The 26220-nt window shown below is 41.1% G+C and overlaps 1 protein-coding gene across 3 annotated transcripts in view; it reads left to right on the top strand.

The window, feature by feature from the left end:
• TENM1 (teneurin transmembrane protein 1) overlaps positions 1-26220 on the top strand; it is a 605674-nt gene that overhangs the window by 548560 nt on the left and 30894 nt on the right. For all 3 annotated transcript variants that reach the window (XM_025372420.1, XM_025372421.1, XM_025372419.1), the window contains 4 exons: positions 8619-8985; positions 10435-10945; positions 23201-23373; positions 24433-24668. In XM_025372420.1, the coding sequence (XP_025228205.1) occupies positions 8619-8985; positions 10435-10945; positions 23201-23373; positions 24433-24668 (1287 nt within the window). The remainder of the gene's footprint in view (positions 1-8618; positions 8986-10434; positions 10946-23200; positions 23374-24432; positions 24669-26220) is intronic.

Genomic DNA, 26220 nt, shown 5'->3' with positions numbered 1-26220 from the left:
ATGTTTGAAATGGGGAGGCAGAACCTTTTGGAAAACAACTGGTTTCTTCAGCACACTTGAACTTTGGGAAAAGAAATTATTAGCACTTGGTGACAATTGTAAAATATAGTAACAGTCATGATATGTTTTTGAGGCACTTCCATAAATGTTAACTTCTTAAAATGAATAAACTGGAACAGAAATAGTCTACTGCTCTATGTCACTAACAACCCCTTGTACATACTGGAAGACGAAGAAATGAAGTCAGCAAAAGACCATAAACATTATGAGGGGAGGAATCCAGTCTGTCCTGACTAAAGTTGGCTCCTTAGTGCCTAGCATGGTGCCTAACATGAGATAAATAGACATTTATTAACAGAAGAAAGGAAATCAATTAAGGTAGCATTTTCTGTAGTTGGAATTGTACCAAGAGTACTGTTACAATTAACAGTGGGAAGTCTAAGTAATAAGCTAAAATATTAGCTATGATATTGGCTGACAGATATATATGAGATAATATATCCCAATATCAGCCAAATATTTCTTGGAGGACATATAGCTTAGAAAGATTCTCACGGAATGGAATAGACAAACAAGGAGGAAAAGACTGGTGACATAGAATCAGGAGAAACCTTAAAAGCATGACTATATGATTCAACTTAAGAGTTTATGAACTAGCCAAGGAACAGAACAATAGACAGGGACCAGCACAAATACACACATGTTCCATAATTTTCAAAAATAGCCAGCCTCTACAAAGCTCTTTTAATGTACCAAGCACTGTGCTAGATGGTCTATGTATTTTTCCCATCTAATTCCAATAATAATTTTTGAAAAGATAATTATTACTATATTCAATTTTTAAATGAGGAAACAGAAGCTCAGATAGGTTAACTGATTTGTGCCAAGGTCACAGGGATAGCAAATGACACAGATGGAATGTTTGACTCCGGAAATCTTAACTCAAGAGCCTGAGCTCCTAATTACTTCCTTCTAGTGCATTGAAACCTTTTTCTAGGGAAAGAGTACGTAGCTTTCATCAGATTCTCAAATGGATCAGTAAATCAAAAAAGTATGAGAAGCAGTTTCCCAGACTCCAAGTTCCATGAAGGCAGGAACTATGTCTACCTGGATTGGGACCCAGATATCTGTCAGATGGTTGGATAGAAGGATATATTAATGGATGAATGTACCAATGAATGGCTGTCCTCCAAATTGGTTCTCCTGCATCTAGTCTGGTCTCCTTCCAGCCTGTCCCCCAAAATGCAGCCTAAGTAATCTTTCTAAAATACTAATCTGACCATGTCAGCTCTCCACTTTAAAGCGGAAACTCCTCAACACACACAGTTTAAGTCTAAAGCTATCAGCATACACCACTCTCCATGACTTAATCCAGTGATTCTCAGCAAGAGACATTTTTGCCCCTCAAGGGACATTTTGCAATGTCTGGAGATATTTTCAGTTGCCACAACTGGGGGTAAGGTGCTACTGGCACCTAGTGTGTAAAAGTTAGGGGTGCTACTAAACATCCTACAATGCACAGGACTGGAACCACCTGACAATAGTGTCTCAGTGGAGAAACCTGGACCTAGTTGTAGCAAACATTTAGAAATCATTCACCACTACCATCTACCTTATTTTATGCCTAAGAAATCCCAGACAGCAGTTAGTTCCTTCACTCTCATATGATTTCATGCTTCTGTACTTTTGTTCATTCTTTTCCCTCTGCCATGATCACCCTTCCCACCTTGCTTTTTCTCAATACCTTTGCTTCATCCTTCAAAATTAAGTTTACATTTCTCTTCTAGGAATCTTGCCCCAAACTCCCTCCTTTGTGTTTTCATGACATTCTGGGTATACATCTATCATGGCACTCATGACACTTAACTACATTATGTTAAATTATCTATTTCTGTATCTGCCTTGAACTAATCAAGAGCAGAAATCTGTTTACCTTTATAACATAGTGCCTGGCATGTGGTCGAAACTCATAAAGCATTGAACTGAAAGATAATAGATGACAAAGAAAAAGATAAATCATTCAACTCATAAAAAGTCTTGACCTTCACAACCAAAGAGAGCGACCTTTAGGTTGATTCAAAAGGGGATAAGAGGAGACCAGATTTGGTGAGATGAGAATGAAGAAATATGTCCACTCTTCTAAATGATGAATCAGATGACATAGGGGCTAAAAGCACATATCTGAAAGTGGGGATGTTAATAGTTTTTCTCAGGTAATTTTTATATCAAGTAATAAACCATATGAAGTACATGACACCCAGCAGGCATTCAGTAAACAGTAGTCACTTCTATTAATTGTTCAGATGACTGGGCCTGTAATTTCATGTGTTATTGATTACATAACAGTTCAAAGGAAGGGTCAGCACCTATTCACATTTTAAAAGTCAATTTAAAGAAAAATATTAAGTCAATAATAGTGCAGGTGATGTAGGGGTGAGGCAAAACTCATAAAGGTGGGCCCAGGGACAACTGAAGTCTGGGAAACACAGTTGAAAAGGAGCTACATTGAATGGTTAATGGGCCAGGTTCCTCCTAGCTCTAAAGGTCTATGACTATAAAAATGTTATTACTGTTAATACCACTTGCCATCCCTTACTATGTGCCAGGCACTGGGCTAAGCAACTTACACCATTATCTCATTTAATCCACACAATAACTTTGTAAGTAGATATACTATGATTAGCCTCCTTGTTTTGTTACAGATAAGGAAACCAAGAGACTCATAGAAGATACCTCATTTGCCCAGGGTTACACACTAATAAGGGTGGGAACCAGGACTCAAACTGTTAGAGGGAGCCCAAGTATACAAATGGTGGTTTGAGCATACAGTATGGGATTAGGCTTATATGTAATTTAGACATTTTCTAGTTTAGTCTAACCAAGGGATTATATTTAGATATTGCTTTTAAACATGTATTTATCCCTATAGGATTCTGCTGCTTTATAAATTGCTACTTAGGTCAAAATTAGCTGGATCTCTAAACTAACCATGGGACTGGTTGACCTGAGAGTCAACTCCCTTCCAGGCAAGTTTTCAATTAGCAGAGGAAGACATAATGCTGTCAAAGGTTGACATCCTGACCAAGAACTCCTTTCTGCTCAGGGTTATTTCTCAGGGAAGGTTGTTGGGAGATGGGCACATTCCACCAGCTGGCGGCTACATGAGTGACCTTTAATGCTAGTTTAGCTTAAATACATTTTGACATTTCAAACAAATTAATGTATTTTTACAAGGTGGGGTAACCACCACAAATTAGGCCAAATAGTTTGCCTGTAGGTTGGGTCACTATGCAGAGTTTACAGAGCTTTGCTGCTGCTCTTCAATCTCTGCTCCCACCCCCCAAAAAGAATTGTTTATTTATGCCAAGAAATCATTTGGACAAATGCTAGCAGTAATTGGGGGCCAACCTTATCCCTACCTCAGTATCATATAATTCTAGGGTCTCTCTGTCAGAATCAGCTCAAAGACTTCATTCCTTATATCAAGCTGTATGTTATGAAAATGTCTTGGTAATAAATACAGTGTTTCGGTTGTGTGAGCATAAGGCACCAGTTCCTTGAAAACTTACCTGGCAATAGGAGTATTTAACATGAGAAGGACATAAAAGGAACTGATAAGCTATGAGAGGTGAAGAGGTCCAACTTCTGAAAAGGCAAACTCTCAGCTACTAAGTAGCCACACGTCTTTCATCTGCGGAGATTGCATAGACAAGTTGCCTGGCCAAATCAAATGGGAATTAAAGGGAATCTGTATAGTTTGTATAGAAAATGGCTCAGAAGCACAAAGGGCACTTTAGTCACAGGAAGATGCCAGAGGGTGACTTATTTCATGGAAAAGAAAACAAACAGACAAAATAGCTGGTGTATTTTTGAGGCAAAATTAGATATAATAAACATGACACCAATCGTATTGGTTTAAATCTGGTTGGGTGAGTTGGAGAATTTAACAGCTTATTTCCCAACTACCAGCCTTTATCTCAGAGGCAGCCTTAATAGCTAAAAACAGAATCTGAAACATACTCCTTCTCTGGCTTCTGCCAGGTGTGTGCTGTCCCCAGCCTCTGCCCTGGCCTCGGCTCCTAGAGTGGGGATAATTAGAACGTCATTTCTGCCAGGTTTGTTTTTTCTGGGTCACTGACTTGAGACAATCAAAATAGGAGTGTTGTACGGAAATGAATTCATTTCCTCTTCCTCAGCCAGTCCCAGCTAATTTCCTGGGGGACTATGCTCCATAGGACCAGTGCACACCGACAGCTTCTGGACAAGCATGATAGTGTATAGAGGTCCAAGGCAGGGGCACACAGTGGAGGAGGAGTCAGCGCCCTCCAAAGCAGCAGGCGTTCACTCTCCCTCTCAGTGGCAGGGCACTGACATGCAAAGGCCTCAGACAGACATGCTGAGGAACACATCACCGCAAACTGCTCTGGGAGCTGTTAAGGCTGGTGTTTAATGTTTATCCAATGGCCTCAGTCTGAAAGGCTCTGTAGAACATGCATAACACAAGCTCAGCTTTATACCCCATTAGCACTCAAATTCCTAGCTGCACAGAGGCATCTGGTACTGACCAGAAAAGGCCAGTCTATGTGGATAGAGGTGGAGGGCACACCGAAACATAGAAACACAATGAGACTGCTGGATGTATGTGAGAGACACTCAGAGACATGGGCAAAGAGCCTCACATGGTGCAGTAGAGGAGGTCAAAGACAACCTTTGTCCTCTTCACAACATCACCATTTGCCCTCCCTAATGAGACACAATTAGAAGAAGGGCCTTATCTCAGATTGACCTTTATCTACTTCATTACTGATTGCTTGTAAGCCTCTTTGAGCTGGGGAAATAGTGGGCTGCAAAATGCAATGACAGCTCATATCTTGTTTTCAGACTTCCAGATTCCACAAGAAAAACAAAGACTTCTGTGGGCTTTCACTCAAAGCAAAAAAGAAAAATGGCTAGATTACTGTTACTATTTTGGCCATGAATGGGACTTTTTTTCTGCCTTTAGCCTGAAATAAAACAAATAGAGGACAAGTGAGTGACAAGTGAGTGGTGGGGTGGGGAATGGTGTGAAACACAGTTCTCTGAGAAATGCCCAGGAATAAATAGTTACTATCAAGGAGATGTCAGGGCAGGCATCGAATCAATTGCTGTGTCTATAAAGGAACTAAGGTGAAGCCATGTTTGGCTAGCCTGCATGTCTCCAGTGCCTAGCACATCACTTGACACAAGGCACACCAGACACACACACACACACACACACACACACCCCAGTTCTTTTGCTTCCAACTCTTTAACATGTCTCAAATCCATCTGCTTTTCTCCATGCCCATTGTTGTCATCCCAGTTCAGGCACCATAATCCCTAACCTGGGCCCATGCAGGAGCTCCCTAACTGCCTGCCTCCCTCTTATCTTGCCTCCTCCTCTAATATGGTCTGGACAGCAGCCAGGATGATCTGTCTAAAACCCAAATATGACTATATCACACCCCTACTTAGAGCCCTTCAGTGGCTTCCCACAGCCATCAGAACAAAACTGGACATGTGCTTCTCTCTATTACCCAATGTTTTAGTCCGTTTTTTGTTGCTGTAACATAATATCACAGACTGGGTAATTTATGAAGAAAAACGTTTATTTAACTCTTGGTTCTGAAGGCTGGGAAGTCCAAGAGCATGGCACTGGCAGCTGGTGAGGGCATTTTTGCTGCATCATAACATAGTGGAATGGCATCATATGGCAAGAGGACAAAAATATGCCAGCTCAAGTCTGTCTTCCTCTTCTTATAAAGCCACCAGTCCCATCATGGGGACCCCACCCTTATGATTGACTTTAATCCTAATTATCTTTCAAACAGAGAAATGCAAATCAAAACCACAATGAGATATCATCTCACCCCAGTTAGAATGCCTATTATCAAAATGACAAAAAAAAAAAAAAAATGCTGGTGAGTTGCAGAGAAAGGAAAATGTAAATTAGTACAGCCATTATGGAAAACAATATGGAGTGTCCTCAAAAAAATAAAAATAGAACTATTTTATGATCCAGAAAATTAAAAGAAATCAGTTTGTCAAAGAGATAGCTGCACTATTTGCAACAGCTAAGACATGAACTCAACCTAAGTGTCTATCGACAGATGAATGGATAAAGAAAATGTGGTACATATACACTATGGAATACTAATTAGCAACAAAAAAGAACAAAATTCTGTCATTTGTGGCAACATAAATGAGCTTGGAGGACACCGTATTAATCCATCCTTACACTGCTGTAAAGAAATACCTGAGACTGGGTAATTTATAAAGAAAAGAGGTTTCATTGGCTCACAGTTTCACAGGCTGTACAAGAAGCATTATTCTGGCATCTGCTCGGCTTCTAAGGGGGCTTCAGGAAACTTACAATCATGGCCAAGGTGAAGGGGAGCTGGCACCTCACATGGCCAGAGCAGGAGGAAGAGAGAGAGAAGGGGAAGGTGCTACACACTTTTAAACAACCCTGTCTCATGAGAACTCACTATACAGTACCAAGCAGGGACGGTACTAAATCAGTCATAAGAATTTCACCCCTATGATCCAGTCACTTTCCATCAGGACCCATTTCCAACACTGGGGATTACAACTGAACATGAGATTTTGGCAGAAACACAGATCCAAACCATATCAGATACTATGTTAAGTGAAATAAGCCAGGCACAGAAAGATAAATACCACATGTTCTCACTAATATATGGAAGTTAAAAAAGTTGATCTCATAAAAGTAGAAAGTAGAATAGTGGCTACTAGAGGCTGGGAAGATGGATAGGGATAGCCAGAGGTTGCTTAATGGATACAAAAATACCACTAAATAGGAAGACTAAGTTCTAGTGTTCTATAGCATTATAGAATGATGAACAACAATTTGTTATATATTTTCAACTAGCTGCAAGAGTGGATTTTAAATGTTCTTAACACAAAGAAATGATAAATGTTTGAGGTGATGGATATGGTCCCACCTCCAAATGCCATCAACATGTGAATTTGAGGATTAAGTTTCCAATACATGGTATCTGGGGGACACGTTCAAACCAGAGCACCTGATATATTAGTCTGCTAGGGCAGCCATACAAAATACTACAGACTGAATGGCTTAAATGACAGAAATGTATTTTCTCATATTTCTTCAGGCTAGAAATCTAAGAGCAAGGTGTTGGTGAGTTTAATTTCTTCTGAGGTGTCTCTCTTTGGCTTGCAGGTGGCTGCTTTCTAGCTCTGTCCTCATATAGTCATCCCCCTGTGTGTAAGCATTCCTGGTATCTCTTCCTCAATGGAGAGACACCAGTCCTATTGGATTAGATCCCCACCTTTATGATCTCATTTAATCTAAACTATCTCTTTGAAGGCTCTATCTACAAATACAGTCACACTGGGGGTTAGGGCTTCAACATATGAAGTTGGAGAGGACACAATTTAGTCCATAACACCTGGCCTCATCACTCAGGTCTCCCTCACACCCAGCCTATTATTAGTCTTACTGAATTAGTTTTAGTAACCTGGATGGGCCATGCTGTCTTTAACCTCTGGACTTTCACCCATGCTTTTCCCAGTACCCAGATTTTCCTCAACTCTGATGCCCCTCCCCGCTCAACTTCCACCCCATTCTTCTCCTACTGTTCATTTCAGACTTTACTTAGGTACCACCTTCTCTGGGAATATCTTGCCTCCTGACTCCTAGTCCAGGTGAAGTGCTATCTTACCCTCCCTGTTGCCTTCTTTTCATAACATGGAGAGTAATTGCCTAATGGTTCCTCTAAAGACTCTACTATACCACAAATCATTTGAGGACAGACACTGTGTCGTAGTCAATTTTGAGCCCCAAAAGCTTAGCACAAGGCTTAACCCAGAGAAAGGCACTCGACAAACACTCAGTGAAAGAAAAACACAACCCATTTCTTTGCTGAAAAGGGGAACATATGGAGTGAACCAGGTCAAGCTAAGTAAGCAGTGTGCTACACCCCAGGATTCTAAATCAACAGCTGATGAACTGTACCTGAGTGTTCCACAAGGTGGATGCTAGGTCTGTGCTAATAGCAGGTCCTGTTGTAAAAGGTTGCTCATTGAGTAAAATCTGGCTTCTCCAGCATTCTGTCATCCAGAAACCTATATGACCTTGCTCTCCTATAATCTACAGGACAGTGAAAGAGATTTGAGTTATCATAGCTACCAGAATTCCTACAGCAATGATCCTCAGAATCACCTTGGCAAAACACAGATGTTTGGGTCCCCACCTCCAGGGTTTCTGATTCAATAGCTCTAGGGTGGGACCTGAGAATTTGCATTTCTCACAAGTTCCCAGATAATACTGTTGCTGCTGGTCCAGAGAACACACTTTGAAAACTCTAAATGATCCTTCTGAAATTATTGGAAAAAATTACATTATATTGTAAATGGCATAAATGATAAGTATGTTTGCCAGAACATGTGATTAACCATCCCCCCACCACCCTCCACTTTCCCCAACATCACCAATGTTGCTAAAATTCATAAGACAGGGGAAACAATACACCAAATTTTTTTTTTCTTTTTTCAAGGTAAAACTGCCTATGGAAAGATATGGTAACCTAACGGTATGTGTTCTGTTCTTTTCACAGGTGCGATTAGAGTGGCCAACAGACCTTGCAGTCAATCCTATGGACAATTCATTGTATGTCTTGGATAACAACATTGTGTTGCAAATTTCTGAGAATAGGCGCGTGCGGATCATTGCAGGACGCCCCATTCACTGCCAGGTGCCAGGCATTGATCATTTCCTGGTCAGCAAGGTAGCAATTCACTCCACTCTAGAGTCAGCGAGGGCCATCAGTGTCTCCCACAGCGGGCTGCTCTTCATAGCTGAAACAGACGAGAGGAAAGTAAACCGCATTCAGCAAGTAACCACCAATGGGGAGATCTCCATCATCGCTGGTGCCCCTACTGACTGTGACTGCAAAATTGATCCAAACTGTGACTGTTTTTCAGGTATGACCTTTTTAGCAATTCACCAGCTCCCCCTCTCTGTTTTGAAAAGAAAAATGTGCCCCAGCAAAGTCAAAAGAAAAGGAAAGTGTTACTTGTAAACATTGGTATGAGCTAGTGGAGAAAGCAATGGATTAGGAGTCAGATCACCTAATTGTTCTCACAACTGACTCACTGAGTGACCCTACGAAAGCTGCAAGATCTCTTCATGACTCATTTTCTTCATTTGTTTAATAAAGATGGCATTGTCTCAGTTATATCACCTTGCTCTTCTGAGGATAAACTAGTATAATAAAAATGTTGATACTCTTAAAAAGTTGAGACTACTATATAAATGAAAGATCATGATATTATTAAATATCTGTACTTTAGAGAAAGGAAAACTAGCTAAAACCCACATTTTCTGGTTTAGCTGAGGAAAAAATTACTTCCCCATAAGTGGTTGGTTTTCAGATTAAAAGCATGTGCTATTTGAGACTCAAAGACACTAAGAACAGGCTGCCTTTGGGATAGGCGCACAAAGTTAAATCTGGCAATGGAGAGTTCTCAGGACATTGGTCTGCTAGATACATTGCTTTTTAAAAATCTAAGACTTTCTCCATAACCCATAGTGAAGTTTTCTTCTATTCAAAATTGGAAAAAAAAAAAAAAAAGACCCTTCTCCCCAAAACATGTAGTGGATATCTCAGATGCCAAACAGTCCTCTTAATGTCAATAGATACAATTATTGCTGGGATATGGAAATCCCTCCCTCCATTCTACATGCAGTACTATTAAACTGCTCATCCAGGCCCAAATGGTTCTCTTAACCTTTGCCTTTCCTTAGGCCAGAGAAGTCAGGAGTGAGCAATTTGGTCGACATGACTTTTGATCAATATTTCCAATGTTTTCTTGGACAATTAGTTTTATAGATATTTTGCTAATTGGTATCTTTCAGTCAAAGCAAATCTAATGTTTATTCCAGATATCAAATTTGATGTTCTGAATCATTGTTGCACTTATAGACTTAGTGTACTTTGACAGTGTGACAATGGGAATTAACAGAAGAAAGGGCATCTAGGCACGGTAGGACTGGAAAGTCCTGAAACAGATCCTGAAAGCCTTGACAGGCATAACTCTCACAGATTTCCGGTCAAATTTTACGTGACTATCATTATTTGCAGTTCCTGTATCTTACAATGCAATAGATTCTGAACAGCAGGATTGAGGATTTCACAAAATTGTTGTAACTGAGATAATTACATCTTACTGTTCATCTGCAGTGGTACTGACTTAAGAATTACAGTCTTTTGAATAATAGGCTCATATCTTTCAGGGAGGGAATACAGAGAATGTTGGTTCACTGACTGTTTCCTTTAAAATAATTCTTGATGCACAGAGCTTTCTGTCTGTGGTATGTTCATGTAAATGCTTATGATGCCAATTGTTAAAATCAGAGCCTTTCTCCCACAGGTGATGGTGGCTATGCGAAAGATGCAAAGATGAAAGCCCCTTCCTCCTTAGCAGTGTCGCCTGATGGTACCCTCTATGTGGCAGACCTGGGAAATGTTCGAATTCGTACCATCAGCAGGAACCAAGCCCACCTGAATGACATGAACCTTTATGAGATTGCTTCACCTGCTGATCAGGAACTGTACCAGTTCACTGTAAATGGAACCCACCTACACACCCTGAACTTGATAACAAGGGACTATGTTTATAACTTCACCTACAATTCTGAAGGTGACTTGGGTGCGATTACCAGCAGCAATGGCAATTCAGTGCACATTCGCCGTGATGCAGGTGGAATGCCCCTATGGCTTGTGGTGCCTGGCGGGCAAGTATACTGGCTGACTATAAGCAGCAATGGAGTCCTGAAAAGAGTCTCAGCCCAAGGCTATAACCTGGCCTTGATGACCTATCCAGGAAACACAGGGCTTCTGGCTACCAAAAGTAACGAAAATGGATGGACAACCGTTTATGAGTAAGTTTCTAATTCTCAACATGGGCTTTGTTAGGTTTTTATTTGAAATTGTAATATACTGGGAAAATGCCTTAGTAATTGCTAGGTGTTGCATGTTGTTTTCTCCTAACAACCACCATAAATAAATGGAAAGTCAAGGAGAAAATTTTACCTAATTCCTAGAATTCAGACCGATTTTTCCAGAGCAGTTTGCAGAGCATAATAATAAAAACACAGACTGCATGAAGGAAGACTCAAGTGTGGCACTGTAGGAGACAGGAATGAGGTAGAAATACAAGTACTCAAGAAATTTACAGCATCCCAGGGAAGACAAGGTACAATTTCATTTAAATAACAAAACTAGAGTATAGTTCTAAAGCAGCAAAGAAGCAGTGTGACTTAACAAGTATTTATTGAGCCCTGTGGGGTGTAATGAATGAATAAATGAATGTGTGCCCAGCCCAGCCCAACTCAGTGTAAGTTGCTGTGGGAGGTAAGAGAGAAATTCAAATATAAGAAGTGGACCCTGGAAAGCAAGGGAAGAATTATATGGGGCAAATGCTGAATAGGAGAGGCTCCATTCCATTGGCTGCTTCTGTAAAATGAAGAGCCAAATGCTCTGTATGGGATTGGGCTTCCTCAGGGTCCCTGCACAAGTTGAATAATCCAGCACATTTTGGCATTTACAGACTGGAACTGTGATAACTTTGTTTAATGGGGAACTAACACAAAGCATGTCTGACAGCAAGCTACTAGGAGGTGCTGTAACATGGAAATAGAGACCATTGTCCTTGCCTTTTAAGGCATGGATGACCTTGTTTGCAAGTCAGCCCATCTAGAAAGCTGGTCTGCTGGCACTCGGGAAGCATTTTCCCCACAAAAGGAATTGCTGAGTTTTTAACTAGAATACTGAATGAGCTAATCCGTGGAATCTGAATTCAGAGTCTGGAATGGCATCAAAGTTGAAGAATGTGAGAAGTGGAGATATTAAAGTATAAGGGGTTCCAAGTGTGACTATTTTGGGAGGATATAGAGAATATGTCCAGTCCCATGAAAGCCTCTTGAAGAAAGGGAAAAAACAATTGGCCTTCAAGTTTTGGATCATTTTTCAAAGAAATGCCATCTGTACAAAAGGCCAGACAGCTATTTTACTTTCACTTAGAAAAATGTATTCAGTTGTTTCTGTTGCAAGTCTTCCTCTATTTTTTGAAAGTAATTCTCTTACATCTTAATAAGAGTAATAAAAGCTACAGTTAGCTAAAGATTTACTAAGTGCCAGGTACTGGGCTAGGTAATTTACATATGTGACTTTATTTGATCCCCATAATAACAACATGGGATAGGTGCCCCTAAGTATGCCCACTTTATGGATGAGAAAACTGAGGGACAAGATAGTTAACTTGTCCTGATTCACATAGATACCCAGAATTCAACCACCAAGAACCTGTGTTTTCAAATACACTACCCTTAGAAAAGATAAAATTTCTAACGAGAAGTTTTAATGTCTTTTTTAAAAACTCAAGCCAGATCACACTGCGGCTGAAATTAGGCAAACAACTATTTCGAAAGCTAATGGTGGAATTCAGTTCCCCAGCAAGAAATGGCTGAAGTATTAACTAGTTTTCAAAAGAACCAGTTCAACCATTCATGTGTTTATTCAACAAATACATGAGCACCTACTACATACCATACAATGTTATAGGTGCTGCAGATACAGGTATGAACAAAACAGATAAAAATCCCTACTTTTATGGAACTTACATTATACTGGAGGAAGATGAGGAAGATGTATACAACTTCAAATGATGATAAGTTCTATGGAGAAAAATCTAGTAGAGTAAGGGAGATCAAGTGGGTGGAGCAGAAGACGTTTTTATTTCAGATTGGGTCAACAGGAAAGGCCTCACCAAGAAGGTGACTTTTGCATAAAGATCTGTAGGAGATGACAGTAAGCCATACGAATATCTGGAGGGGTGGGGAGTGGTATGAGGGGTATTCCAGGCAAAGGGAAGAGTAAGTATAAATGCCCTGCAGCAGGAGCAAGCCTGACACATTCAAGGAAGAGTAAGGCAGCCATTGTGATGGACGTGGAATGAGTAAGGATAATGAGGACATGAAATCAATTAAGTAACCAGAACTACTTCATGTAGGGCCTTGTAGGCCACTGTAAAGACTTTGAATTTTACTCTAAGAAGTGGAGCCACTGGAGAATTTTGAGTAAAGAAGTGATATAAGCTGACTTTCATTTTTTTAAAAATCACTCAGTATTAAAAATGAACTGTGTAGTGGAAACAGGGGAACCTAACTGGGAAGCAGGAGGAACTATTGCAATAATGCAGGCAAAAAAGGATGACTTGGACCAGGGAGTTGGGCCAGTAAGAGGTGCTAAAATTCTGAATATATTTTGACAGTAGAGCTATCAGGAATTACAGAAAGATTGAGTATTGAGTGCAGGAGAAAGAGGGGTCGGAGATACCTCCAAAGTTTTTGATCTGAGCAACTGGTTTTCATTTACCAAGAGGGGAAGACTATACAAGGAACACATTATACTGGAAGGTTGTGAGGTGGAAGATTGGGAATTCAGTTTTGAATATGATCAATTTAGTTAGGCATCTAAGTGTAAATATCAGGTAGACAATTGGATATATGAGTCTGGGATTGAGGAGAGAGGGTGGAGAGTGATATTTGAGATGTACTAGTGTTTAGATTGTATTTAAAACCATGAGATGGGATGAGATCTCTCCATGAAAGTGAGTATAGACAATGAAGTAAAGAGATCTGAAGACTGATCATGAAGCACTCCATGTTTAGAAGTGAAGATATGGGCCGGGTGCGGTGGCTCATGCCTGTAATCCCTACATACACTTTGGGAGGCCGAGGCGGGTGGATCACCTGAGGTCAGGAGTTCGAGACTAACCTGGCCAACATGATGAAACCCCATCCCTACTAAAAATACAAAAAATTAGCTGGGTGTGGTAGCGGGTACCTGTAATCCAAGCTACTCAGGAGGCCTGAGGCAGAAGAATCACTCGAACCTGGGAGGTGGAGGTTGCAGTGAGCTGAGATCGCGCCACTGCACTCCAGCCTGGGCAACAAAAGCGAAACTCTGTTTCAAAAAAAAAAAAAAAAAGAATTGAGGATATGAAGAGGAACCAACAAAAGACACTGAGAAGGAAAGGCCAGTAAAGTAGAAAGAAAACTAGGAGAGTGGGATGCCTTGGAAGCCAACTGTGTTAATCTGTTTGTGCTACTATAACAAAATACCTTATACTGGGTAATTAATAAAGAACAGAAATTTATTTTTCACAGTTCTGGAAGTTGAGAAGTTCAAGGTCAAGGTGCCAGCAGAGTCAGTGTCTGGTGAGGGCTACTCTCTGCTTCCAAAATGGCACTGCCCACTGAGTCCTTGTATGACAGAAGGTGGAGAACGAAAAGGGACCTAGCTGGTTCTCTCCAGTTCTTTTGTAAGATTGCTAATCACATTCATGAAGGTAGAGAAAACATAACATGATCTAATCACCCCTAAAGGCCTCACCTCTTAGTACTATCACATTGGCAATTAAGTCTCAATATTTGATTTGGGGGGGACAAATTCTGACCATAGCACCAAATAAAACAGGTGATTCCAGGAGGAAAGAGTCATCAGCTGTTCCAAATACTCCTGATAAGTTAGATGAGGACTTATAATTGATCATTTGATTTAGCACTGTGAAGAGCAGGCACTGTGACACATGGGGTACCAAAGCCTGAGTAGAATATTCTCTTAAGAGATAGTGGATACACAAATGCTCATAGCAACATTATTTATAATAGCTGAGAAATATAAATAACTCAAATGCCTATCAAGTGGTGAGCAGACAAACAAAATGTGATATAACCATGTCATGAAATAGTATTCAACCATAAAAAGAAATGAAGTTCTGATACATGCTACAACATGGATGAACCTCAAAAACATTATGTTCAGTGAAATAATCCAGAAACAAAGGACCCTTCTGATTCCATTTATATGAGATGTCTAGAAGAGGCAAATCCATAAAGACAGAAAATATAGAAAATGTGTTTGATTGTAGATATTGCTATTTTTTTAAAAGACTGAATGGTATCCTATGGTATAAAGAAGCCGTAATTTAAATATTGCCCAATTATTGAATATTTTTCTTATCTCCATTTTTTCCATCATAATAAATACTTTAATAAATGCCCCTGAGCATGCAAAAAAAAGACAGAAAATAGATTAGTAGTTGCCAAGAGCTGGGGAGAAGAATGAATGGGGGGTGACTGTTAATTCATATGGGGTTTATTTTGGGGGTGATAGAAATGTTCTAGAAGTGGTGGTGATGGTTGCATAACATTGCAAATGTACTGAAAGTCACTGCATTGTACAATTTAAAAAGGTGATTTTTATGGTGTGAGAATTATATCTCAATAATAATAATATAGAATGACTAGGAGGAGAGAGGTTGAGACAGTGAGTAAAGAACTCTTTTGAGGAGTTTTGCTGTAAAGAGGAGCAGAGAAATTAGAGCTGGAGGAGAAACAGAGTAAACAGAACAGTTATTTAAGTGAGAGAAATAGCAGCATATTTGTATACTGATAAAAATGATCTAATATAGAGGGGGAAATTGATGATGCTGAAGAGACAAGATAATTTTGTTGTCATATCAGTTTGTGTGCCTGTTTTCCACTGGCATCAAATTGATGCAGGCACTGTGTGGCAGGCAAGATTCTCATGGTGAATGGGGCCCAGGCCGGTAACCAGGATTTGGCCAATAGTGAGTGAAAAGGTATCAACTAACATCATTGTTGAGTAGCCAATCTCGAGCCACTAAGTTATGAGAAACACAGACATCCACATGGGAGTAGTCATGAAATTTTATGGCCACCCACATATACACCATGGAATACTATGCAGCCATAAAAAAGGATGAGTTCATGTCCTTTGTAGGGACATGGATGCAGCTGGAAACCATCATTCTCAGCAAACTATCACAAGGACAAAAAACCAAACACTGCATGTTCTCACTCATAGGTAGGAATTGAACAATGAGAACACCTGGACACAGGAAGCGGAACATCACACACCGGGGCCTGTCGTGGGGTGGGGGGAGGGGGGAGGGATAGCATTAGGAGATATACCTAATGTAAATGACGAGTTAATGGGTGCAGCACACCAACATGGCACATGTATACATATATAACAAGCCTGCACGTTGTGCACATGTACCCTAGAACTTAAAGTATAATAATAAAAAATTTGTGGCCACAAAGAGACATTAGATGTCATTTTACAAATGAAGAAACTGAGACCCAGAATAGGGAAGTAACTTGCCCATTCATATGCTAGTTGGCTTATCCAGAGTCAGGTCCTTGACCTTCTATTCCAGTGTTCTTTCCACTGCTGCCACACTGCCTTCCAGAAAAAGGAGGATCATGTGGGCTTACGAGAGTGACCATACAAAATCTAGAGGGCTAGAAAGTTTCCCTCAAGTAGCAGGAAAAGAGGAATAGGGTAGCACCAGGAGATGAAAAGGGAGGCTGAATAACCATTTGTTCTTTCTCCCACCTTCTTAACTCCAGTCAGAATTATATTGAAACCCTCTTGGTCAAATAGCATCTGTTGAAAGGAGAAGGCACCTCTTCTCCTGACGCAGTCAATTCTGGTGCTGAACAGCAGTCCTTAACAAAACACAGCTCCTGTCCCTTCTTGCCTGTAAACAGAAATGAGCAACTTTCCAGCCTTCATAATGTGACTAATTCTTCCTACAGTCTTGATACAATATCTGACTTTTTTCACTTTTGTCCTCTAGTGCTTTGGCTAGTTCTGAGCACCTTTCAAGTTTTCTCTTGTCCTTCTGAAGTTGGAGAACACAGCATTTGACCTACTCTTCTAGTCAGGGTCAGAGCAGTGCTAAGGTCGGTAGAAGGTTGCCATACCACTGATACCAGGCCCTCCTAAAAGAACTCGAGTAATTCCCCGAGGTAAAAGGGAGGCTTCTTTGTGTGGACAAGGGGACAAATTGTTTGCAAAGGTGGAAATAGAAATTCTGTTCTGAGATGAGCACGAGAGAAACAGAAGTGAAATTTGGCAGGATGGAAGACTGCAGTGTAAAGGTAGCCCAGTCAGTAATCCATTCAACTTTCTATTATCTGCGGCGATCACGAGGAAAAATGACATAGATGACCCTGAACAGTGGATAATCCAAATGGGATTTTAAAATGCATCTTGTGTAGTGGTAGTGCATGGACTTTTATTATGTAGTGTGATGTTGTTTATATAGTTCACTGATTTTCATAATTCCATTTGACTTGGACCAGGATCAGAATTGCACACCCCAAGTGTTAGTATTTGATGCATCACTGCCCATGAGTGTCCCAAGTGTCAGGGGGAAAAGCTGACCACAGAGAAACAGCTAACAAGGAATTGATTGTCAAGGCAGGAATACTGGCCCAAGGCGGCACGGGTGGGCTCCTAATTGTAATAACCCTGCAGCAGCTGAGATCTGAGGGAAGGACCTAGCAACTCACACAGCAGACAAGCCATTCTCCACAAGGCTGCAAGAGTAGCCAGGTTGCCCTTGTTTGTTTCCCTGGCAAAGGATTCTGCTCCACTAAACTGAAAAGGTCCCAGACTAAGGCCAAAGCATCAGTCATGTCACTGCTGCTGGTCCATTCTGAGTTGACAGTTCCTCAGGCCCCTTGCCCTTTGTGGGAAGCCCTCCCACTCAAAGGAGACTCTCCATTTACATGATCTCTTGCTCCTTGGTCTTCTGCATTCTCTGTTTCCAGACTTTATTAACACATTCTCTCCTCCCATCAAGAAAACAAAAAACCACAACAACAACAAAAATGCCACCCACTGACAAGTTGGAGAAGCCTTCATAATATCTCTGGGTACCTTTTAGACTGTTTTACAAATGACCAGTTTTATCATGGATGGCTAATGACAGATTTCCCCTTCTCCCTTATAAGATCAGAGGGGGTAGGGGGCAAGGTAAACAAGCCATGTCTCTGGGTGAGATATTTGCCTGGGGATAGGATGTGATTCCCATGCAGAAATGCTTATGTAATGATCAGTCATTCCAAGCACATGTGATGTTTCCAATGCCTTCCAGAATCCCAGAGTAGAAAAGGAACTAAGGCATTGTATAGTTCAGCCCCATGCCTCCAGGCAGGGGAATGATTTCAATTAAACAAGAACATAGAAATGTTGACTATTCCTTCAGATCTTTAGAAATAGAGACTTGACACCCTTGCTCAGTCACCTCTCCTTGTGCTTTATGCCCTTAATAAGGATCAAGAGTGGGTAAAACAGAATTATCGTGGGTATTTCTGGGAAGAACTGAAATAAAGATGGAGAGTGAACAGAAGTAACAAAGGCTGGTAGGGAAGTTTAGCTGAACTCCATAGCACATCTATGTAACCTGAGTGTGCCCTCCCAGAAGCACTATCGATGGTTCTGTCTGTTCTATAACCACATTGGCTCTCATATCCACCCACATCCTTTTTTTCACTAGCAGCATCCTAATTATACTCATTCAACAAGTACATGGAGTGAGAATCTACTCTGTTCCAGACACAGAGAATATAAAAATGAATGAGACACTGTGTCCTCCCTCTAAAGATGTGAGAATTGTACAGACTAGCGGGGAAGACAAATCCCAATGATAGGCAATCACAATATATTTAACGAAGGCAACAGACCACCATCTTCTCTTGTATGAAGTGAGGCTGCAGCCTCCTAACAGTTCTCCTTGCTCCTTGTCTCCCCTTCCAAGACTCATTGCCACCAAAACACTGTTTGGATCATCCTTTTATCCCCTTGAAAAACTGTCTATGCTCCTTTGTTGTCTAAGCCTTATCTCTCACTACCCTCCTAGAGGAACCTTGTGCTCCAGCAATGCTGGTCCTCCAGTAGACATCCCATCAGTCAGCGTGCCTTTCTTCATACCTCTATTTGGAATGCCTTCCTCCCCTCCCCAATCTCTACCTACCTTCTAGGATTCAAACACCACCTGCTTCTGCTCTTCCTCCTCCTGTTCTGCTCAGCCCAGCTGGAAATGACCTCTGCCTCTTCTGAGATTCTACAGTTTCTTCTTTACAGAAATACATGGCAATATTCTGGCATTAGAGTTATTTGTGTGGATATCTTATCTGCCCTACTAGACTGTGAATTTCATTCAGCACTGTATCCCTGGTCCCTAGCACAAGACTCTGATATTTATTGAATGAAGGACAAATGAAGATAGAAGGGCATTATGGACTTGGAACTGAATCATAGGAAGCCAAAGGAATTTATTGGTGAGGAAAGGGGAATCTCATATTTCCTAAAGAATTCTTATTAGGTTGGTCAGCTTTCTGACATGAAAGTGTAAAGAGGGTCTGACTCTTTCATATTTCCTTTAAAAGAATAAGTAATGAATTTATCTTCTATTATCTGCAATATTTTTTAAAAGCAAAGATGTAGGAGCCTCTAGTTTTATTCTCAACAGTTTAACTCTGGCTTAAATTGTCCTCAAAGGAAAGGGCAAGCTATCCCTTATGAGAAAATACCAGACCAAATATATTTTTAATCATGTGTAAATATCATCTCTCCAACTAAACTATATGCTTCTCAAGGACAAGAATGGATTCTGAATTTTCTTTATAAATGCACTGGGGTGCACATGTGTGCACATGCACACACACACACACTCAAGTGCACATGCACACAGCCTATGACAGTACTGAGGAAAAGGGTGAGTGTACTCAATACTTAACTGGCTGAGTGTACTCAATACTTAACTGGCTGGTGCCCTCTGGGACCATCACAGTGGAACTCTGTAAAATCAGGACAGCAAGGGACAATTTGATATCAAATCTCCTCTTACCAAACCCACTTCTGATGACTATGAAGGCAACTGTCATTTCCTGATGGCACAATTCACCAGCTATAATTTGCAGACTGGTTAGGTGAGTGCTCTGCCCTGCAGGCAGAGAGGACGGGTTTGCTCCCATGCTGTGGCCTGAGGGGATCAGTTGGAGCAGATCGGCTTGTACTCTCTGCACCAAAGGATGAAGGCACCAAAGGGAAACACACAGCAGAAGAGATTTTGATTAAACTTGTTTCTTCGACATTCAGTCTGGAAAGATGCATTCCCCTGTGATGACGGAAAAAAACTCAAGTAAGCTATAGGAAATCAAAGTCTCCCCCTATTTCTTATCCACTTTGAGCAATCTTTCCAAAGTTGTAGGAATTACCCACTGATGTGTACATCTGCCTATTGTTCTTCCTTTGGAAATGACCCAACAGAAGAGAGGTGGGATCTATATGTTTTGATCCAAAGCCATATTGAGCATCAGAGACACCACCCTGTAGATACCACCAAATGTGATTGCTTTAACTGTGACTAGCAGAATTGGGGTATGTGAGTGTGTTGGAGTTGGGGTGCTCTGTTTATCATGGAGTTACAGTCAAATGTACACATTCATTGGCCTCTCTGGCCACAGAAAGGAAATGAGGCAATATAACTTTCCAGCTACCCAACAACTGGACAGGCCCATGGGAAATATTCCCAAAACCATTGCCTCCTTCACCAGAAAACACACACACGTACGCACACACACACAAACACACATACACATACACGAAGCAGTCTCCCAGCTAAATCTATCTGGGTAATTACAGCCTTATCTAGGAATCTTTAGCTTGCCTCTCTGAATATACTACTGTCAATATTGGAAGTAGGAATGGGTACAAAATATGTAGGAATATGCCTGTGCTCTTGGAAATAAACTTTAAAATGTTTAGGACAAAGAACACCAGTAACTTAGCTGAAAAGGTGTTTGGGTGGGTGGACTAGGAAACCAGATTTAGCCACAGGTCACTGCAAAAGTTCATTGGGAATTCTGACCCTTGTACCCCTATGCAGGGATACCATGCTCAATTGGTATCTGATCTTGTTATCTTGCTCTGATGAGTGGATGCAACCACTGATCTTACCTTTATATGAGATCTTCCCTTAAAACAAGGGGCTGTGTGACTGAAGGAAACTGCCCCCAAGTTGCAAAGTCCATGTGGAACCTGCATCCACAGCATCTAAGATCAGCTTTCCTAGAAGAATGATAAAGAGTGAGCTTGCCAAGGGTTGAGGAATCCCTTTAGAAATCAGGAAAGGGAAACCAATGAGGCAAAGTTGCTGGTGCCTCATGTGAAACAGAGAGGAAGTGCCTGCATAATCCAGGTTGTTGGGGCCACAGTTCCCCTGATAAGAAAGGCATGCAGCAGCTTCCCTCTGTCTACTGCCTGCAAACTCCTGCCTCCTCTACCTTGGGAGAATAATGGCTGGACATTGGGCCGGGTGCGGTGGCTCACGCCTGTAATACCAGCACTTTGGGAGGCTGAGGCAGGGGGATCACATGAGGCCAGGAGTTCAATACCAGTCTGGCCAATATGGCGAAAACACGTCTCTACTAAAAATACAAAAATTAGCCAGATGTGGTGGTACTTGTTTGTAATCCCAGCTACTCGGGGAGGCTAGGGCTTGAGAATTGCTTGAACCCGGGAGGCGGGGTTGCAGTGAGCCGAGATCACGCCACTGCACTCCAGCCTGGGTGACAGAGCAAGACTGTCTCAAAAAAAAAATTAATTAATTTTTTTTTTAAAAGGCTGGATATTATTGTTTTCCTCCCCTGGAAGGAAGACCAAACAGACAAAGTTGGGGCTAAAGTGGGTATTTGAGCCTTCCCATGCTCTGTTCTTGCCAGCAGCCTGCTTCTCGTAGCCACAGAGCCCCACAGCAGGCAGAACATGGGCAGTCTTTGCAGAGGGAAGGATTTTGCTATTAACCCCAGAAACAAACAGCACTCTTCAGTCTTTCTTTGATAATGAATCCTTAGCTGCATAGTAGCAATGTGCCAACCATTTTGGCTGAAATCCATTTAAACAAAGGAGACGCCCAATTTTAAGGCTTGGCATATCTGTGATGTCAATAACCTACTTGATTCATTCTATTCACATATGTGACTGTTTTAACTGATAGTGTATACGTGTGTGCACACACACACGCCCATGTATATGCAGAACTGAACTTTAGGTGGCATTATGTATAGGCTCAAGTTCAAGTCTGTCCTATAAAATACAGTCCAACCACTTTTCCCAAGCCTTCCAAAGGCTGGTATAGTTATTAAAATTTGAGCAACTACCCAGGCTGAGTTCTTTAGAATATAATGGATTAATACTGAATTACTATGCCACTTTGTGTACTTGTTGGGGGAGGGAGTAGTACAGCCAGTCTCTACCATTGTGTCCAGGCTGAATCCTGCTCATTTTGGGTAAAAAGAATATAATTGTTTAACATTTTAAAAGGCAAATAAAAGTGCTTAAATATTTTGTAATTTGGAACTTCAAAAGAAAACAGTAATGGGTTTCCAAGTGCATGTCTTTACTTTTAATGAAGTGTTTATTTTTCATGGTTCTACTGGCAATAAAAGAACAGCTCCACATCAAAAGCCTTCAGGGAAGCAGTTTTCATTTGGAGGACAGTGAGATTGCCAATAATTCTGATTTTTTTTTTGGAAAAGTAAACTCCCTAGACTATATTTCTAGATATAGGTTATAGCCTATTATCCCTTTTTTGTCTCTTACTCATGTAGACAAATTACAAAACATTATGTACTATACTCTAAAAAGATTTTTAAAATTTAAGTGACATCAAGATCAGGGGGCTTCAGAATGTTTTAATGAACATGTTTCCATTATCCTCTGTGCCTGTTCATTTTGTTGGAAGAATGATTCATTCATTTCAAATTTGGCAACTTAAACAGCAGCAAATTATAATTTTCCCATCATAACGCAAAGTCAGTATATTGGCTTCTCAGCCTTTGAGGGCCCTTTTGTACCTTCTTTTGCTTTGACAACAGCACCCTCTGCTGGGCTTTGTAATCCATCACATCTAATGGGATCGACCCAAATTGCAAACGGAGGCCTCCCTGCAACATTGCACACAGCAGGACATGATTCATAAATCAGTGTTCCACCCTGGTGATTCATTACCAGATATATTTTTTCTGTAAAACAGCACAGCCCAAGGAAGTCATCAAGAATTCAGAAGCTGCAAAAAAATACCTTCGTTTGATTAATCATCTCTCTGACCTTTTTCTTCTTATTGAACAAGGTTAATAATACTTGTTATCACTCAAAGTTAAACAGTATTAGCTGCCAAGTGATTTTTATTTTGCAAAGGCCTGTTATCACTGCCGAGAGGCTTCAAAGCTGGGATTGGTTACATTCCTCAGGTATGACCCCGAGGGACATCTGACCAACGCAACGTTTCCCACTGGAGAGGTCAGCAGCTTCCACAGTGACCTGGAGAAGCTGACAAAAGTGGAGCTAGATACTTCCAACCGCGAAAATGTCCTCATGTCAACCAACTTGACGGCAACTAGTACCATATATATTTTAAAACAAGGTAAGATTGTTTCCAATGATATCTGTCTGTAACAGCCCCTATCAACATCCACCCTGAAACCTGTGTACACCATTCGTAAACAGAATACACCTCTAGCTGAGAAGATGTACTCTTCCCGTTTTCCAGCTATGGAAGTTGAAACACAGACAAAATTCACACCTTTTACAAGTTCTCATATCAACTTTGGGCCCATCTCTGTGGGAGTCATGAGGTTCAATCCCTGCCAAGTCTGCTCTGCTATCAACTCATTTCCCAACACCCAGCTGTTTGCAAAGCTCTTTCAGGGTCTGGCTAGGTTATATTAAATAACTGGAGCCTGGGCTCCAGCTGAGCTTAGCATTCTAGATCAATGCCAACATGGGTGAAGAAAAAGGAAAATCTTAGGATACAGACGAAGCAAGAATATAAGTGAAATGAGAGAATTAAAAACTCATTCTATTTGAAGACAGAAAAGTAAGGAAGAACAGAAGAAGAAAGGAAGGAAGGGAGATAGGATTTGGAAGGAATGTCTTAGAAGCTAGAGAAGTGCACAAAGAGAAATTTCTTTCTCTCTGCCCTGTCATTAAGTCCTCATTCTGTTGTTAGGTGGTGAGGCCAGACACTCTAAGAGGAATAGTCCCAACTTTTGTTAGTGGTATTTTGTGGAGTAAGCAACTGTGATGGTGGCCCCAGGTGGTAAGGTGCTAAGCTGAACTTCATACTCTTCTCATTCTAGCTCCCAGCATGTCAAACTGAGGAGGCTGATCCAACAAGTCAGTGAGGGAGGGAATTCTTTAAAAATGGAAAAAGAAAAAAAAAAAAAAAAACAGCCTGCAGTGTTAGACAAGAGTCTTTTATCCAAGAAACAGATACTCCAGCTGTGAAAATAACAAGACACAAATGGATAGGGAACACGTTTGCCTGTCAGAGCGGTAGTCTAGCCCAGAAGGCAGTTAAGACCACAGCACCCCACCTGCTTATCCCTTCCCAAACATGCCTCCTAAAACTAAACCTGTCTCTTTTCTGCTTCCTGCTCTTCCCTTCCTTCCCCCTCTTCCTCCTTTGCTCTTCTGTCTACAGAAAATACTCAGAGTACCTATCGGGTGAGTCCAGATGGTTCCCTGCGTGTCACTTTTGCCAGCGGAATGGAGATCAACCTCAGCTCAGAGCCCCACATCCTGGCAGGGGCAGTCAACCCTACCCTGGGCAAATGCAACATCTCATTGCCCGGAGAGCACAATGCAAACCTCATCGAGTGGCGGCAGAGGAAGGAGCAAAACAAAGGCAACGTTTCAGCTTTTGAAAGGAGGCTGAGGGTAAGGCTTGACTTTATACAAGATATAGAACTTTTATAGTTTTTTTTTAACTGCAGAGCCTCCCTAAACTGAAGTCCCATTTCTCCAAAGCTTTTCTAGGTGACTGACTGGCTTATATGATATACTAATTCAAAAGAGGGTGCTAATGGCCGATAATGGTTCAGTATCCTTAAATGAGTATTCTAATAGGAGCTTTCTTTGTCATTAGCCAGCTAAAGTGCTCTAGTAGTAGCAATTTCAGGCACCAAGAAAGTCTGGCTGAAGAAATGTGTTTAGTCAAAGGAGGCCCTCCAGCACCCCTCCCAGCATGCCCTGGAGATGCTTATCAGGCTCACTGAGTTGACCGAGGTCCCTGCTTTTCAGGTAGCTCTTTGGAAATACCTCGCAGGTACACACAAAAGGATGTGAGACAAAAGGCAACATTTGGGCAAAGGCAAGTTAAAAGGAAAAATCAGTGAATTATAGCATTGCCATGAATACATATCCAGGGCCAGAGGGATAAAGGACTGGTACTGAGATTGGGCTGAGGTTCTCAGAGTTGCCTTGAGGAAGTTATAGATTAGGGAGTTTTAAAGTCCTTACCAAGCACAGTTCACCAGAGTTAACCAAGAGACCTCAGTCAGCTTTTCTGCAGCACACAAAGCCTACAATCGCCATAGCACTCTGTCTACCTGTCTCCTCTTGAACATTAACCAGTGTTAGGATGATGTGGCCAACTTTCTACATGTAGTAACATTCAATATCTGCCCTAGAGCAACTGCCAGCCTGTGGGAAATAATCACTCACTATTGAGGCCAGATCTGTTTTCAGCACCTGTGTCACGCCTGACATACCGGGAAGGTTTATGGTATATATAAAGTTTCGGTGCCGCAAAAGGAATAGCACTCGAATATAAAATTTTCTTTTTAATTCTCAGCAAGGCAAGTTACTTCTATAGAAGGGTGCCCCCTTACAGATGGAGCAATTGTGAGCGCACACTTGGACAAGGGAGGGGAAGGGGTTCTTATCCCTGACGCATGTGCTGCTGTGTCATTCCCCTATTGACTAGGGTTAGACCACACAGACTAAACTAATTCCGATTGGATAATTTAAAGAGAATGACGGGGTGAGTGTTTTGAGGGGAGTCAGGGCAGAGCAGGTAGCAGGTAATGTGAATGAATTAGGGTGGAGCAGGTGATCAGAATGAGTTAGAGTGGAGCAGGTAATCGGAATGAGACAGTGGAGTAGGTAATTGAAAAAGGTTGCTTTAGGAGGAAGTTATGTTTAAAAGTAGAAGGCAAAGAATTGAACATACTGACATGTTCATTCTTTGAAAAGAAATTTAGAACTTATATCTAACATTTACATTTTCTTTGCTCACAGTAAAAATTTGGTAACCTTAAGGTTGTGGAAGTACAACCACCAAACAACCACCCAATTCCAGAGACAGGCAGTCAAACCAGTCATATGACTTGATATGAACAAAATAATTTACAGCAGTGCTCACTTTTCTTTTTCCTTTTCTTTTCTTTTTTTTTTTTTTTTTTTTTTTTTTTTTTTTTTTTTTTTTTTT

This window comes from Theropithecus gelada, chromosome X (genome assembly GCF_003255815.1).
Source record: "Theropithecus gelada isolate Dixy chromosome X, Tgel_1.0, whole genome shotgun sequence".
Taxonomy (NCBI): Eukaryota; Metazoa; Chordata; class Mammalia; order Primates; family Cercopithecidae; genus Theropithecus; species Theropithecus gelada.
Note: the sequence above shows the minus strand (reverse complement) of the source record. Positions and strands in the feature narration are given on the sequence as shown.